At 39.9% G+C, this 17,836-nt stretch overlaps 1 protein-coding gene across 3 annotated transcripts in view; it reads right to left on the reverse strand.

Annotated features, from left to right (window-relative positions):
• Positions 1 to 17,836, reverse strand: part of NCKAP1 (NCK associated protein 1) — a 72,427-nt gene that overhangs the window by 21,821 nt on the left and 32,770 nt on the right. For all 3 annotated transcript variants that reach the window (XM_066619869.1, XM_066619036.1, XM_066620734.1), the window contains exons 9-17: positions 17,301 to 17,457; positions 14,347 to 14,403; positions 12,752 to 12,848; positions 12,465 to 12,571; positions 10,399 to 10,531; positions 8,695 to 8,776; positions 6,773 to 6,831; positions 2,510 to 2,655; positions 827 to 959 (exon numbers count right to left, since the gene is read on the reverse strand). In XM_066619869.1, the coding sequence (XP_066475966.1) occupies positions 827 to 959; positions 2,510 to 2,655; positions 6,773 to 6,831; positions 8,695 to 8,776; positions 10,399 to 10,531; positions 12,465 to 12,571; positions 12,752 to 12,848; positions 14,347 to 14,403; positions 17,301 to 17,457 (971 nt within the window). The remainder of the gene's footprint in view (positions 1 to 826; positions 960 to 2,509; positions 2,656 to 6,772; positions 6,832 to 8,694; positions 8,777 to 10,398; positions 10,532 to 12,464; positions 12,572 to 12,751; positions 12,849 to 14,346; positions 14,404 to 17,300; positions 17,458 to 17,836) is intronic.

Consider the following 17,836-nt stretch of genomic DNA (forward strand, 5'->3'; position numbering starts at 1 on the left):
GATGATTATAGATTCCATGTTACTGAATGGCAGGTTGGAAGAGAATCAGAAAACGAGGAAAGATAGTTTTCATGGAGACTGGAGAATCTTAACTTCAAGCTTAGCCAAATATTATTGTTCAGCAAGAATAAGAATGTTCTTATTCTAGCATTAATGTGACAAAACTGAAACTAGCTCCTGTTGTGTGTGTATCCCTTTTTCAATTTGTCAAAGATGCCCCAAGATGAAAAACTATCCAAACCATTAAAACAACTGAATGAGAGCATATAATTAAGCCAACACACTCATTTCCTCCCTCTTTTAGAAAATGCTTCTCTTTTTCAATGCCCTGAAATAGCTTCCTTTCAACCACCATCAACCCTTTGGGCTCTTCTGCCCTTGTCTTCAAATATACATACACATATTTCCTTGGGAATCACTCATGGAACATATCTCTGCCCATTTTTCAGACATTCCCCCCTTCCCTTGCAACCCCTTCAAGGGCTCCCAACCTTCAACAGGTGCTCAGGGGCTGCTGTGAGCAAGAGGACTGGGGAAGTTCCCTTCCATGTGTTTTCTTGCATTTGTAGCTCTTTGGACAAAAGCATACAACGATAAACACTTCCAGTAAACAGGAAATATTATGTATAACAATAAATTAAAATAGTTATTTGGGCTTCAAGTGTCTATTTGAGATGGCATCTACTTTTAATTTTAGATTTAACAGATTATCCTCACTTGATTTGTGCTTCCTCAATACATTGTAACCTAGCTGAAGCATCACTGTAATTGACAAAGCTAGTCAGCTCTCTAATTGTACCAACATTATTTTAACACAGAACATTACCTCTTCTGGGCACAGCTCATGGGTGCAGCTCATAAAGTGAGTGCAAAGCAGCGGGAATGCAATTGAGTATCTGGACTGAGAGGGCAGTTCCAAACATTGCTGAAACATCTTCTCAAAAGCTCGGCTATAAAAACTGTTCAGAAATACAGGTTAAGCTTTCATTCCAGGGGATAAAGTAATTACCAATCAAAAGACAAATGTTCATAGTGTAATAGACTGTGACTAGGCACACAATGCATTTAAAATGTCACTAAATGGATCCTGTCCACATAATAGCTGAAAATGAGCAAATGGATGCACTAGTATCAGATATTAAGCAACAAAAGGTTTGTACATGTGACAAATTACTAGGAGACTGGTGATAGAGAAAAGACAGACACAGTATTATTAAATCCTTCCACCACATATCCTGTAGTCTAATAAAACCTAGGTAACCCAAACAGTAACACACATTTCCCTGTTACAGATTATAGTAACCGCTTCTGTAGTTCTCAATTCATGTTCTCTCTCTCTCTAAAAAACCAAGAGTGAGTTAAGATCACTTCCACCAGCTAATAGATGGCAGTGCACAATCTTTATTTTATTTGCATTTTAAACACATATACATTTTACAGTTAACATCTTATATTTACAAAAAATTTCAAGAGTGGAACACCACGATTTCCCTTTTAACAGAGAAGGATGCAAGGTTGAGACTTTCCAAACTAGCCTCCAAAGGACTGGATCCTAAGTTAATTCTCCATAAGCTAAAAGGATTTTTCTATTAAGTGGAAGGAGCTTCCAATCATAAAATGGTAAGGTAGGATGACGTAAAGTGATGCACATTGGGGCAAAATGTCTCAGCTTCACCTATATATTGAAGGAGTTTAAGTTGACTAACCAGGAAAGAGAACTTGGGCTAGTGGTGGACAGATAGCTCAAGGAAAAATGCTGACCCTGTGTGTGGCAGTGGAGAGGAAACTCCATGCTGGGGTCATTTGGGAGGGGATCAAGGATAAGACTGCTAATATTATACTGCTCTTATTTAAGTCTATAGTGCAGCCACATTTGGAATACTGTGTATAGTTCTGGTCACCACACCTCAAGGATATTACATTTTCACATTTTTTAAATAAAAATGAATTTAAAAAATGAAAATACTCTAGAGTTGGAAAAGGTACAAAAGAGGGTCACAAAAATTATCAAGTTTGCTTATTATCAAAAATTATCAAGTGCTACAAGTTTGGCTATAATATTTGGGGCATTTAGTTTGGGGGAAAAGATTATTAAAGGGGGGGCATAACTGAGACTTATAAAATTATGCATGACATTGAAAAAGAAGCTTTTACCCTCTTTTACCAGGGTTCATTCACTGAAACAGATTGATGGGAGACTTACGATGGACAAAATGAGGTCTATTATTGGCTACTGTTATATACTACTTTGCGATCCAGTGGTAATATACTTCTGTATACCAACTAGAGAAAAGCAATGGTGGGAGAGAAGTATGCCTTTCTCTTCTGAGAGTGGGCTTCCTATAGGCAGCTACTGAGCCACTGAAGCAAACAGGATACTCAAATAAATGGGCCTTCGCCTGATTCAGCAAGGTTTTTCTATGTATTTATGATCAAATGCAAACATGTAATTGTTCTCGTAAAAAACAGTCACACTGATAGAAGCTTTACAACCATTAAAATGACATACCAAAATATAGAAAGGTCAGATGTTTCCACCAACATTTCCACCAAAGAATCTACCATTTTTGTATGGAAAATGATTGTGTTCATCATCTTGCCAAGTTCTCTGTGGTCTGCAAGACCAAGTGAAGCCTTGGATACACTGGTGTAGGCCTATGTATAAAAATGAATACATATTTAATGTTTAAAAGGAAATAATATATTCATTTTAAAACTTTACCACAGTTTTTGTGTAAGAGCCTGATTTTATTAGCATTCAAACATCAGTTTACCAAAAATAACAAGTAAAGGTTAGGGATACTAACACTTCCATGATATTCTCTCTCAAAATTGCTAGACACAAGGCAAATTTATCATAAATTTTATGTTTTCATATTCTAACTACTTTGATTTTTGGGGGTGCAATGAGTGCCTGTTCTTGAAAATGCAGCTTCTAAAAATGTATAAATTAACAAGAAAAGTCACTTGAGAATTTAAATAAGCAAAGTTTAGGTTTCTGTAGTGTTAGTTACTTATAGTTAAATGTCTAAATCATATTCATGAAAAACTGTTTAAATTCTTTGTTGAAAAAGATTTCTTGTTCTTATTTAAATATTTTCATAGTGGCACCTTACAGGGATCAAAGCACAATCAGGATAAAGTAAGACCGGGTTATTGCGGATGTTACTTGAGGCAGTGGCTGTTCAAACATTCCAGTTAGTTTTGTAGCCAAAGATTTCCTGGGTCCAAACGCAAAAATAGAACGTTAAGCATATCTGTCTTATTTTTGGAAGAAAAAAATTAAACCCAGTGTTACATAAAAGAGATAGCATGTTTTTCCAACCCTGTCTGCCTTTACAATTTCTTTGAACAACTGAGAAAAACCAGGCCTTTTATATTATCTCAAAAACAACTTCCAAGAAAAATGACTGGCTTAGTGTCTGACAATGTGACCTTTCTACAAAGGCTCTCTTTGAGTATGTGTAATGAAATGTTGAAGAACAGGGCATAACCTTCTCAACTCTGATTTGGCTATACAGCTCTGTTATTACAGACTTCTATTCTACCCATAATCACTCCATTTCACTTCCTGAAAATACCTGATATTATCCTTTGCTTCTGTTTAAACAATGGCCACATTTGAATGACCGTGAAGCCTTCCATATAAAAGTTTGTAATTCAGACATTAAGATTAAGTATGTTGAGACCTCTCTGAAATGCACCAGAGATGGATTTGATGGGTCATTCGACTTCAAAAAGTAAAACCAGGTTTGTTTTTAAAAAATTGTACCTTGTATTTTGCTTTTAGTGAACACCATATACATCTTTTTTAATTTCAATATTATATCATTCATATTATATGCAGAAGAAGTGGTAGCTTACCACAAAACATATAATTTTTGATTGGATCAGTCTATTTTTCTTCAAAAATATTCTTGGCTTGTTTATATTGTCTTTTACTAGAATTATTTCCATAATTGGGCCTAGTTTAAAACAAAGCACCACCACAACCAATGTCTTCAACAGATCAGTTTTACCATTTATATTCCTAAGCACCAAGTACAAACAAGCAACTAAATGACAAATTAATTTCAAGCTACCACTGAATCTAACCCTGAAGGAAGTAAGGTCTTGTGTAGCACTTCCCAATCTTCCAGGGGCCATGAGATGCCTCCCACTGATGCAAATGCAAAGCGTGACTCCCAGGAGTGACTGGAGATGATGCCATTGTCAGTAACTTCCGGGTTTGGAGACTGTGAGGCTGCAGAGGAAGGTAAAAGGCTTGGTGCAGGCCCTTCCCAGTGCAAGAAATCTTCAGCAGGCCAAGCCATGTTGTGGTTTTGCTGCCAGCTAGCAGGTGACCCACAAGGCACCAAGGCATTGCAAAGCACAGTTTGGGAACCCCTGGTCTAGTGGCTGCCTGGACTATCCCTTGCTCTGTTCAATCTCAATTGTGTTAAGAAAAAATACATGACTAGTAAGGCATGAGGGGTAGCATCCAAAGTGCAATGATGGTGCCCCATTGGCAGAAGTGCCTTTTGGAAAGAGAGAAGAGTGCTGCTTGCGCAAGGGTTCCTTGTACGAGTTGAACTTTCCTTCTATTCACAAATGGGGTTTCTTCCAGTGGGACTCTGCTGCACTAAAGCTCTGGATGCACCAATGTTTATCAGCATTTACTTGCAACAAGTATTCACATTACAAACCACTATCTTTTTGGCTGATTAATGTCTGTACCAGTCTGTCTGCATGCACACACACTATTGGAAAGGTGGGTTTCTAAAGCAGCTACTTAAAATAACATATTCAAGATTTCAAACTGCAAAACAGACACAAACATTTCCATATCATTTGAAAATGCTCTGTATTTAAGCTTGACACATTTCTACTGAAGGGCAATTCTAGAGCAAGAACCTGCGACTGGATCCCACTGCTCAAAGCCTCTAATTCTTTAACAAAAAAAGGAAGACCCATCTCCCATAGGGACAATAGATGAGGCTCTGTTTCACAGAAATGGGTAGTTGGGTCTCTATTTAAAAGATATACGTTGTCCTTCCCACCATGATAGTATTGCCTACATTTAGATTTCAGACATTCTCCTTTAAATGGAAGTGGGCCCTTTAGGATTGGTTTGACCAGACCAACAGGGGAGTCAGAGGCCAAAGCCCATAAACACATTATGTTTTTCTAACATAATGTCCAAAGACAAGGTGCCATTCAATGGCATCTCTATCAAATTGGGATAAGGACACTGTCCCTTCTTATATGGGCTGTGGCTGCTGAGTCCCCTGTTGGTCCTTATCTCAATTTTAAAGTGATATATTTCCTTATCTCCTACTTCTGGAAATGTTCTCAGTTATGAATGGCACCTGTCTTTGGACATTATATTTTTCTTATGTAATGTTTAACACAGCAAAAGGTCAAGCAGCCACTAAAAGCAGGAGGGATAATGATGAATGATTATTTTTAAACTTATGTTTTTAAATTTCAGTGTTTTTTAATTTCTTTTGAAAGATTTATATCCTGCTTTTCTCTACGATTCAAAGCCTCTCACAACAAATACAACAACATATCATAAACACAGAAATCAGTAGAACAAAACTATAAAACAACAAAAAGGGAGAGAAGAAATAAAATCTAGGAAATAAAAATGACTGGAGAAGAACAGTTGGAACAAGAATGTTTTCATCCTTCTCTGAAGATGTGAGAGGGAGGGGGCAAAATGAGCCTCTCATGGGAGGAAATTCCACAGGGAAGGAGCCACTATGAAGGAAATTATCTCTCATATACCCACAGGTCACACCTTTGACATTGCTGGAGCATATAAGAGAATTTTTCCAGAAGAACTTAAGAGCACATTTAGACTCTTGGAGGAAGGTAGGTCCATCAGGTAACTTGGTCTCAAGCTATTTTGGGCTTTCAAAGCCATAACCAACATCTGAATTGCACACAATAGCAGTTACAGTAAGTCTCTTTAAAAACATGATTTCTTAAAAATGAATCATCACCATCAGACAGATAAAGACTGCTTCTCTATATAAAAAAGAGCTATGATGAAAGTATCTGACTTCTAAGGCAAATTTTAAATGACACTATAAACCATGTATTATTACTGTGATCTTTCTACTAGATACAGTGATTAGTTATTAGAATACAGGAGACACTGCTCTAAATCTCATCAGGATCATCCATATATGATAATGAATTTTATTCTACTACCAAATTCTGCATGTTTTCACAGTTCTCAAATTATAGATTCTACTACTCAAACACTCTCATTTATTTAAACTTTCCGTCTCATGAAGAAACATGATTACTGAGTAACTACTAGCTATTGATTCTGCGTAGCTTTGGACATAGGGTGATCCTGTGCCAGGATCCAGAACGATCTAATCAGAAGGCAGTCCCATTTTGTTCAGTAGTATTTACTCCAAATAAGTCAATATAAAACTTCAGCCTTAGCCTCCAAATAAATGATCTTCCTTAATATCCTTGCACGTATACAGACCAGGCCAAAACAGAAGTCTCTAAACAGCTATAATTCTACAGTGCATATAGGCAACATGATCAAAGATCAAAAGAGTTAAGCCCCTGACATGCTTAAACTTTAACTACAAATCAATATATCTTTTGTTACAACAAGCAGTTGGTACAACAAGCTTGTTCACAGACCACATGTGTTTCAAAATGTAAAATTGTAAATTTAAATCATTTTAATTTAAATTAATATAACCTACCCCATGGTGGAATGAATAAAACACTGCATTTAGAAGACCAGAAACATAATTCTTACCTGCAATCTAAACCAATCAAGCCTCATTCCTCTGAAGTCAAATACCTCCCCATCTTCAACTGCATCATGGAACAAAAAGAAACACAGAAACTGTAACACACTCTTAGAATTGCATTCAAAATAAGGGTTTCTCCCAATTAACATACTAGACTTAACACCAAGATGTTTGCTGATTATCTGCAGCTTTATCAGACTATTAACTCTGCACAGTTTTCTAAACACAGTTCTAATTCAACCTGTGAACCTGTGCGGCTAACCAAAATTCACATGGGAAAACATCTTAACTCAGGGTTTCTCAAACTGTGGGTCATGACCCACTTGGTGGGTTGCAACCTGATTGTTGGTGAGTCACAGAGCTTTAGATGATGTTATATGCTGAGAAGGCAAATGCATGGAGCCCTACGAAAAGAGAAACTGAGCCATATCACGCACGTTCGCACAAGTAGGCAAAACTGCCTTAGTCCATTGGAAAGGGCAAACTGAGAGGAAGCCAATGACACCAGAATAGTCCCGATCCGATGAATGCAGACCCAAAAAAACATGCAAGCAGCAAGTCCCTCCCTCCAGGCTGAGCATTATGGAAAGTAAAACAAAGCTACATGTTTGTGTTTACTTGCAAATAAGCAAATGTGCCTAGGCTTGTGGTCAGGTCAGACAAAGAGGAATGCAAGGCCACCGGAATAGTCTGGATCTGATGAAAGTGGAGCTCAACAAGTGCTCCAGAAGACAGCCCTCCCCCAAATAAAGCAGCGCTTGAGCTGGTAAGGTGATTTTTTTTTCTTCATTTTTTGACTTGTAAAGCTAGGTGGGTCCTGATAGTGATATGGTTTAAATATAAGAACTTAAATTGAACTGGGCACTGGGTAGTGCTGAAAATCTTACTAATTTGGGAGGGGTTTTTTTGAAGGCAGGCTATAGAGAAAATTTACTTGGAGGAACAGGGCTGGTTTCCCCTTATTTAATTGTTTGTTTTACTTTATTTATAATTATTTAATTTGCTTGATTATGTCACTTCTGGCCATGACATCACTTCCATCACTTCCGATGGGTCCATGACATCACTTCCGATGCTACAACTGAACTACTTTTAGCTTGGTGAAGCAGAACATCCCTGCCAGCTTCCTCTGTGCTGGGCAGCACACACATAGCAAAATTTGAAGTGAGAAGGGGCCTTGACTCTAGCAAGGACATAGGAAATAGTGTGTGTGTTTTGAGAATGGGTGTTTTCTGGAGTCAGATGAGTCATCTACTTAACAGCTGGTAGTATCTTAACTGATAGCAAAAACAAATTAGCACAGAACAATGGTAAATGAAATGGCGAGAGATAGCGTCAATGTATAACCAGTCTCTGATTCAACAATGACCACAGAGAAATAAGGAGAGACATATGGTTTCTGACTGGGAATGGAGATTAAGGGAGCAATCCTGAAAATGCCCTAAGCTGATGCAAGTCCCTTGCGCAGGCCCAAGACAGTTGCAAAAGTGCCATAAAGCACTTTTGTGCCATCTATGGAGGCCAGTGTGAGGGTCTGGGGGCAGGAAGGAGGTTTTTAGGATGGGGAGGGCAGGAGTGGAGCCAGGATCCAGCAGTTGTGCTGGATCCTAACCCCATTCACAGCTGGGACAGCTCCAGGCTGCTTGGCTTTGTGCCACCTCTTTAGGTGGCACAGATCTGAGTAGCCCCATTGGGACTGCTTCAGCATGACGTGGGGTGAGGGGGAAGCGATTCCTCTTGCCCCAAGTTGCACTGCTTTTCACCCCAACCCTGCCTTGCTCCAGGCCTGCCTGCTCCAGGGCAGGTTAGGATTGGGCTGTAAGGGTTTCCCCTGAACCATACGCTTTTCCTCCAGTTCCTCAAGGAATTAATGAAGCCTGAAATGTGTTACATACAGCACACATATGGCTTAGCTAAAAATATTTACCTTGCTTCACACTTAAGGATGTCATAGTATTTACAAATGAAGACATGATGATAGACTCATCTTCTGGGCAAACTGAAAGATTCTAGAAGTTAAAAACCAGAAAGGTATCTTGTTAAAATAGTTCATAGACTACAAGATCACCACTTAGAACAAATAACAAAAATAGAATACACAGGAATGTATATGTGCTCAAGTGCTACTTAACTGTAAGCTTCCCTGCAAATCCATCTGCAATGTCAGCCTGGTATACATATAGGAACAAGATAACTAAACAGTAAATGGAGTTACTTGCACTATCTGAAGGAAAGATGGTTGCGTATAAGGAGGACAGCTGTTCACAGAGAGCTCGCTTCTATCTAAAGAATTTTTTAAAAATCTGTCTATAAAATCCTAATGGGTTCCACCTGGACAGCTAAAATATGGAAATTGGTCTTTGACATACGACTGAGAAGAGTGCTAGGTTATGTTTCATGGCTACCAAGTCATTTTCACTGAATTGACCACACTTATGCTGTTCATTTTTTTTGTGTCCTATAATACAAAGCAAATGTAGCACATTTGAATGAAAATAATGAACATAATAGGCATAGCTAGTTTCCAAGTGCTATTGAAATTTTCACTGAAAACTACAATATAAGCCTGAAAAATTATTCGGGAAGTCAGGATAATTTAAAGATTTCATCATAACTCAAAGACTGTTAGCTCAGTTGTCCTAACTAAATGTAACATACGTAACAAATCCCCACTCAACCATGAAACTTCCTGGGTGAGCTTGGGCTAGTCACTATCTCTCAGCCTAGCCTACCACACAGGGTTGTTGTAAAGGCAAGAGGAGGAAAGGAACGATGTACATCACCCTGAGCTCCTTGGAGGTACTGCCTCCAGGAAGGGCAGTATAAACACGTAAAAAATATATTACATGGGGGAGCAGGAGAAGAATGTGGATTTAATAGTATATAAGCAGTCTAACTATTTGGACTAATGCCCCATTTCCCCATTATAAAGTAACTACAGTGGGCCTTGTTATCTGCAGATTTGGTACCTGCGAACTTGATGCAAAGCGCGGGCCAACCTGCGCTAGAGGGCATATGACCTCCCAGACACTGTATGACTGGATTCCCAAATGACCTCATATGACTTCCCAAACACTACTAGAAGTGCATTCCAGTCACGTCCAGGTGTTCCAAGGCACGGAGTGGCCATATGCATTAGGGAAGTCCTTTGAGGGTTTTTTTTTGCAGATTTAATTGTTCATGGAAATCGGTATACGCAAAGGGTCCTGGAATGGATCCGAGGGCCTACTGTACAAATTTCTGTTAAATTTAACAGAAAGATATTTTCAAATAAAAGTAATTTCTATATCTGCAGAGTAATACATTACTTTGTGTTAAAATTCTGAACAGTCAAGTGAAGTTTCTGAGTAGAACAACAAAATCTGAGCACCATCTAGTGGTCAGAGAAAGGTGAACTTGCTGCAGCATTCAAAAGGGCTTATGCCTTTCTTGACCATTCTCTGGGCTTAAAATACACATTGGCACTGGTAAATACAGTTTTATTCTTGTAACCGCTAGAAGCTCATATTCTCCTGAATACAACTTAGTTCTTCGTATTCACTCATTCAGTTAAAAACCAACATATGTCAACCAATAATTCATAACTTGTAACATATGCAAGATTTTAATGGAAAAATCCCACACCACTCACCTGCACAAGTTCGTTTAAGACAACTGCATCAAAGCCAGAAAGGTATTGCACATAATATCTCTGCATAACTGGGCCATATTTTCGTACATGTGCTCTAAGCTCTTCCATGTAGAAAATCAGCTCTGCTATGTGCCTTTTAAAAAAATAAAATAAAAAGCAGGGTTGACTAATACAAAACCAAACAAAAATTACCCAGTCTTGAATGAAAAGGGTAAAGAGTGCAAAATTTTCAAACTACTTATTTGCCTTAAACCCATAACTATTTGCTATTTAAACATAACAAAGTTTTCAGTGAGATAAAATTGGAAAGAGAAAACACTTCAGTAGGGATACCTGATATGGAAGGCCATAATTAAGTAAATAAATACGAACACTTTATTGCTGGGAGGAAAAAAACAAGCTTGTCCTAGTGAGCCTCTATAATTAAAGAAAACAACTATTAGAGACATCTTTGAAAGAAGTAGAGAATTAAGAAAACAAAAAGGATGATTTAGCTAGCATCACAATTCTTGTCTTCATGTTGGGTGGGAAGTAGAAGGGGGGTGTACCACATAAACATACAATGACCTAATGGTTTGATCCTGGCTTGTTTAATAATTCTTGGAGTTAAAGCAAACCACAGTTCCAAGTTCATTCATAATATAGAACTGTAATTTTTTCTAAGTAAAAGTAAAAGCAAAAGCTTTCATGGTCCTCTTCTCACATGCAGAGGCAAGGGCAAACCTACAACTCTCTAAAGCAGGGGTCTCCAAACTTTTTGCCCAGAGGGCCGCATGAGATATCTGGCGCAGTGCTGAGGGCTGGGGAAAAATTAAATATATATAAAATTTAAATAAATAAATTAGAGATGGAACTTAGATGAACGAATAAATGAATGAGTGGGCTCATTCACTCAGCCTCTCCGGCCCTCAGAACACCCTCCAGATGCAATCAGAGCAGAGCTCTGTTCGTGTTCAGTCAAGTGGGCCAGAGGATTTCAGGGGACAAGAGGCTGGCTGTGGGCCGGATACAGACTCGCTGCGGGCTACATCTGGCCCCCAGGCCAGGGTTTGGAGACCCTTACTCTAAAGCACCTTCATTCTAAAACAAAATAATTAGTACAGTACGTCTGAATCAGGTGAATGTGATTTAAGGACCAACAGAAGCATCTTTAGAAATCAGGAGATTTTATGGAAGAACAAATCTAGTAATCCAGCAGTCAATAACCTAGGGATGCCATGGAGAACCCAAGCTGAACCAATTTAGGGGATTAAGTGTGGAGAAAAACTAAATATTCATTTCTGTTGTAGCACCAGCATTTTCCATAATTTTTGTTTATACAAATGGGTCAACAGGAATTTGTAAAGAGTTACAGGTCATACAATTAAATGGCAACAAGAAATTATTTAAAACTGTGACACACATGAATAAAGTGAGGTACATTTCACATAGAAAGGAACTGCAAAGTTAGAAATCACAGAAATGCCCTACTTGCCACAGTTTAATACCTACTCCAGGAACCCATCTACATTGAGTAATTACAGAGTGTTGTATTCAAGCTGCGTAGTTACATGACAGTGCTACAATCCATGCAGCCAACTTTGCATGTCCTGTGAGGCTTTAATTTTGTTGCCCTTCCCCCATATCAGCAGTACTCCAAGCTATATGACAAGCTGCTTTTGAGACTCAATAAGGTTTCAAAGAAAAGTCTGCAATGTAGTGGGGGAGGGGACAAGGAGAAGCTACTATTAAGAGAAGAACACTTAAAAACTTCTTTAGGATATCCTGAAACATTTTAAAAGCATCTAGATGGAAATCTTTAGGTAGAGCTAATATGGCCTTCTACTACACACTTACCCATTGCATTCTGTTTATATAGTTTCATCACATTCATATGTGATACAAATAACTATTCTCCACACATGAACAGCACCTCACCCTCCTCAAAGATTAACCAACACAATCCAGACCACAATGTCCCATAAGAACCATCCAGAAGACCTGCACTGCAACAAGATGCTTGGACAGCTGGCAGTTCCAAATGATGTAAGTAATCAGAAAGAAGGCTACTCAAGATACGAACTTACTTATCTATGAAATCATCTGCACTCTTCTTCGGCATATTGTCTGCATGTCGAAGAAGCCAAATAATCTCATCACGAGCAAAGGATAATGCCATAAATACAAAAAGTGCCTGGAAAAAAGAACACAATTAACCGTTCCTCTTCACACAGAAATAATATATACAGCAAAGAGAATTATGCTCAACTCTACAGACTGACCGTGCCCACATAAGAGACAAGTTTTGAAAGATGTTCCAAATTCATTTTTTCTACAGTACAGGATAAAGTCAACAATAGCCTGTAGTATTTACCTTGGGACCCAACAATCCCGGCTGATCTGACAGCACAGTTGCCAGCTCTTTCAGTGCAGATCGTAAAAATTTGCGTCTTTCTCTGTGCATTGAACCACTGTTTTGAAAATACAAATACTACAATTAGTATATCCTGCTTGTTTAGCTCATATTGTTCCTTGAGACTGGGATTAATATACAGGTGCAGCCTATTTATCCACGTGTTTCAACGCGAATGGGGTGGGGGAACCAAAAGTCACACACACCTTTGCCTCCTTTGCCCTGCGCTGGTGTCTCACTCCATTTCCAGGCAGCCCAAAACACTGCAAAAAGGCTCTGCCTCGCCCAGGCAGGGAAACAGCCCTGGAGCCCTGGAAGAGGTTCCCCTTGCAAAGGAACAGTAACACTCCTGGAGCCCCTGAGCCAGCAAAGAGGCTGAAGAGGGGAAGGGAGGCCCGAAAATTTCTGTAGCCAGAATACGTGCAGCAAGGTGGAGCTCTCTCTCTCTCACTCACTCACTCACACAGGGGCAGGTGTGGTAGCAACAGAGGGGATTGCTTTAAAAAACCCAGAGAGTGTTTGCCAAATCCCCCCCCATTGAGATGGTTCAGGCAATCACTGACATAAGCAAACCCCCCCCCCCATGGTGCAGGCTATCACCGACACAAGCAAGCCTTCCCACCAAGCAAAGCATGAGATATAGCCTACTATCCACACTTACCTGGGAGTAAGCCCCATTGACTGGAATGGGGCTTACTTCTGAGTAGAAATGCATAGGGCTGGACTCTTAAAAGATCAGCATCCCATGTGAAAAAAGCCAGACAGCTGGCAACGGGGAGGGCTGAGAACAGAAGGGGAGGCAGGAAGGGATTGATAACAGCTGCTTTAGTTTCCTTCCATCCGGAAGTGTCAGGCTGCATTGTATTTGCATAACTCTATGGAATTTAGCACAACGTGTATTTTGTTAATCGCGCCGAGTCACAGAACGCAACTAATGCGGATAAATAGGCTCCACCTGTATTTATCAAGACATGCTATTTTTACATTCTAAATGGAGAGTTCAAATAAGAAATCCTGCAATTCTCAATAATGCCCAATTCTGACAGTTAGCTACGAACGTCTGCCATAAAATTCAATGTCTACTTATTACTATGACTCAACAACCTGAAGCAACCCGGAGCCTGACTTGCCAAATTTTACAAAATCTACTATGCATCTCAGATATTAAGAATAATATCCAAGAACAGACTCAACCATATAAATACAAACAGAGTAGCATTCATGGTGCGACATACAGGCCTGGATCAATAGCTCCAATGGGAAAGAGGTGGCAACTATGCAGACATATGGGGCTGGCTGGGCAGGAAGCAATCCCTCCCCCCAAAAGCTCAGAGTAGCTTTTCAGGAAGTGTAAAGAACTGCAGTTGGGGAAGTGGGGAGAAGTATAGGGAACAGCTTCTTTCTTGCACATGAGCAGCACTGTTGTCTGCTTGTAAAGAGGGAACTGGGGCTCCAAGCCATAGGTCTCTTAACGAATTAGTATGTTTATAAAACTGCGGCTCAATATGAATGGTGACCTGTAGTATTCTATAAAAGCTATTTAATAGTATACTTACGCATGTGATACAGCAGCTTCCTTGCATTCTCTTATGTCATTAATACGTTTGTTATAGCTGCAAGTGTAAACAATATAAATAAACATATTGGAGATTAAAAGTCCTTACTACTCTTTACAACTGCATGAGAAAAATAAGCCTTCTTTCAACTAATATGTTCAGAAATCAAATGCTTTCTTGCTGGTTAACTGAGGCCCTGTATTTGGCTCAAATGACATCATGGACTTCCAAATAAGTGAAATACAAGCCAGGCATCTTGTTCTTTGAAGAGCTGAGAGGTACGCTGTTGGAAAGTCTGACTTTACATTTGCCAAAATTCAAATTGTGAAGCATATGCAACCCGAGTTTCCTGCTTCACTTGCCAATTTTTTTGTCCAGCAAACAGGTATACTGTACATAGTACTGACAAGTCAGTTGCTTTTCCAGTTTGTCTAAAGCCATTCATCAACAATGACAAAAAAAACAAAAAGCTTCTTTAGCCACGCCCAAAGCCCCCATGAGATATCAAACTTCTTTCCGAATAATCTTCCCATTTTAAAGCAGTTTAACACTGAGCCAGACACATAAACAGTAAATCAAGCTTTAAAGCCTAGCTAGGGCAGAATGGTACCTGGGCTTGAGGAATTATGCCAGGGAATAAATCCCTACCTCCTATTCATCACTCTCCTTCCATCTGGGAATCTTCTTGGTTAACTTTTGTTAACTTTGGTAATGAGAGACCTGGAAACACTCCTGATTCAAATCCCCCATCAAACTTAATGTATCCACTTGCATATAAGTAAAAAAATTATGTCTAAAATTGCCCCTGAAAACCTGTATCAACTTATGCGTCAATACAGTGAATAAAGCGGAGGCTGACACAAGGGATATTCTGGGAAGCTTCGCAGCTGTCGAAAAAGGAGGCATTTTACCTTCTTCTCCGAACTGGAAGGGAACTGAAGGTGCTTATGGAAGTTGTGAGGAGGCTTTGTGAGGAGTATAGTGGTGCGCTTCTATAGCAGCCCTCATATAGACTACAAATCCCCATAAGCGCCTTCACTTCCTGTTCGGAGAAGAAGGTAAATAGAAGTAGGACACAGGCGGTGGAGGAAAAGGAATTTTTACTAGTAATTATGGTATTCAGAGGCTGCCATTTACCTTCTTCTCCAAACAGGAAGTGAAGGCGCTTATGGGGAATTGTAGTCTATATGAGGGCTGCTATAGAAGCACACCACTATACTCCTCACAAAGCCTCCTCACAACTTCCATAAGCACCTTCAGTTCCCTTCCAGTTCGGAGAAGAAGGTAAAATGCCTCCTTTTTCTGTTTGCTGCTGCTGCCTCAGAACATTCCTGGCAAATCATTTTCTAAGGGCACAATCCTATCTTGCGCTGGAACAGGCAAGCCAGGAGGGCTTGTGCTGTATTCAGCGTGAGTTAGGGTTGCAAAGTGGCTCAGCCGAAAGTAAGGGGAAACTCTTCTCCTTACCTTCAGGTAAACCACAACAGTTCCTATGAGACTCCTCAGACTTGCGTCACCTCAGGAAGTGGCACAAGTCAGAGGAGAGTAGAGCGGCTTCTGGCCACTCCGCACTGTTCGGAAACAGGGGTTGGGATCCGGCATAGCAGCCGGATCCCAGCCCCACCTCCTGTTCCCCACCCGCCCCAGAATGCCTCCCCTCTGCCCACCCCAGAGCCTTGTGCCAGCCAAGCTTGGCTGACGCAAAACTTGTCCCACAAGCTGCCACAGAGGCTGGATTCAGCCTCTGTTTGCCAGTGCACCTCCACGTGCTGGTGCTGCTTGCTCTCGTAAAGGCGCAAACGTGCTTTACGGCATGTTTGAAACCCTCCTAGCCTAACTCATTGTTAGGATTGAGCTGAAAGAACTTCACACCCCTTCAGTTTAGGAATCCGGTTTTTAAAACACCAGGATATAATCCTCATTTCCATCCGAGACAATGTCCCAGGCTACAATTCAGTGCCCCATTACTTAAGAATAATACCCATGGAAAGCAATGCGACTACTTCTGAGTAAATAGGGTTGCAACTATGCATAGCTGCACTTGCTCATGCTCAGTGCTTGTTGCTTATCTCTCTACTGTGAATTGAATTGCACACTCCCAATTACATGTTTTATGTTGAGCCTCTGGCTTAACACACCAGGCACCTTAAAGAAGGATTTGATTAATGGTTCTACTGGTATGCTGTTTACAGTGCACTAACTATGATACTATTTATTATAAGGCTGTGAAGAACAGAGTTAAAAAAATTAAAGAATAAAAATGTATTTTAGGATTGTCTACTAAATTTTTAATAAATTAGAGACTGTACAGTTTTTAGGTAACTATTACTGGTAGGTTATTTTTCAGGATCTGGCCTTGGGTAAAATCAGACAAAATTATAAATAGGCACCCCCCCCCCCCCAAGTTTAACTCCCTATCTGAGGGTCATAGAAAATTCAATGATTTTTGGCTCCAAAACCTGTCTTCGACTTATCTGTGAGATCGACTTAGAGGCAAGTATCTGCGGTGGATTGTGGAACTGAGTATAGGAGAGTCCCTGCTAATAAATCTGTTTATTTTTCTTCACCCCGTTCCATTATTATGCCGAACCACTGTTCAGTCAGTTTCTGAGAAAATTCATTGTTGCAAAAGAAGGCTCAAAGGAAAGGCAAAAGAAATGCTGCTGCACTCTCCCAGGCTCTTAACTCTATTTAGCAGCCATTTTCAACCACTGTGCCGTGGCACACTGGTGTACCATGGATGGTCTGCAGATGTGACATGGGAATTTGGGGGAGGATTATTTGTTTGTAGGGCCACTGGAAGATGCAAGCCCCTGCTGACAGAGCAGTGTACCTTATCAATTGTTAAAACTGATGGTGTGTCTTGACAATTAGTTCTCACTCACTTGTTACATGTACAGCTAGATACAATAAAATCTAATCTGCAATTTAAAACAAAGAAACACACACTGTACCCTCTTATGTTCACAAACAGGTCTTCTGCTGCTTTGTGAATGTGAAATACTTCATCCCGAAACAGAGCCAAGCAAGAGCTACTTTGAAGTGCAAGCTTCCAGAGGGTCAAAGCTGTTGCATCACTATTCAGGATTCCATGGCACAAAATAAATCCAACTTTGAAATGGGGAAAAAAATCAAAATGGTGTAAGACTGATGAGCAAAAATTCAGAGGAAACATTAAATTTCATATATTACATTCTAGTCAGATCATATTTTGCATTTAAACATGAAATATATTCAATAATTTACTGCAGCCAACAAGTGAATTCTTAAACCTTTACATCAACCATTTTCATCAGCCATACACCTTTACATCACTGGTGTATCACAGATAGTCTGCAGGTGTGCCGCAGGAGTTCGGGGAGGGTCATTTATTAGTACGGTCATTGGGAGGTTTGAGCCCCCTACCAGCAGCATGGTGTGCCTTGTCAATGGTCAAAATACTGATGGTGTGCCTTGGCAATTTTAGCACCTTGTCAGTGTGCCATGAGAT

Source organism: Tiliqua scincoides, chromosome 1 (genome assembly GCF_035046505.1).
Source record: "Tiliqua scincoides isolate rTilSci1 chromosome 1, rTilSci1.hap2, whole genome shotgun sequence".
In the NCBI taxonomy this organism is placed as follows: Eukaryota; Metazoa; Chordata; class Lepidosauria; order Squamata; family Scincidae; genus Tiliqua; species Tiliqua scincoides.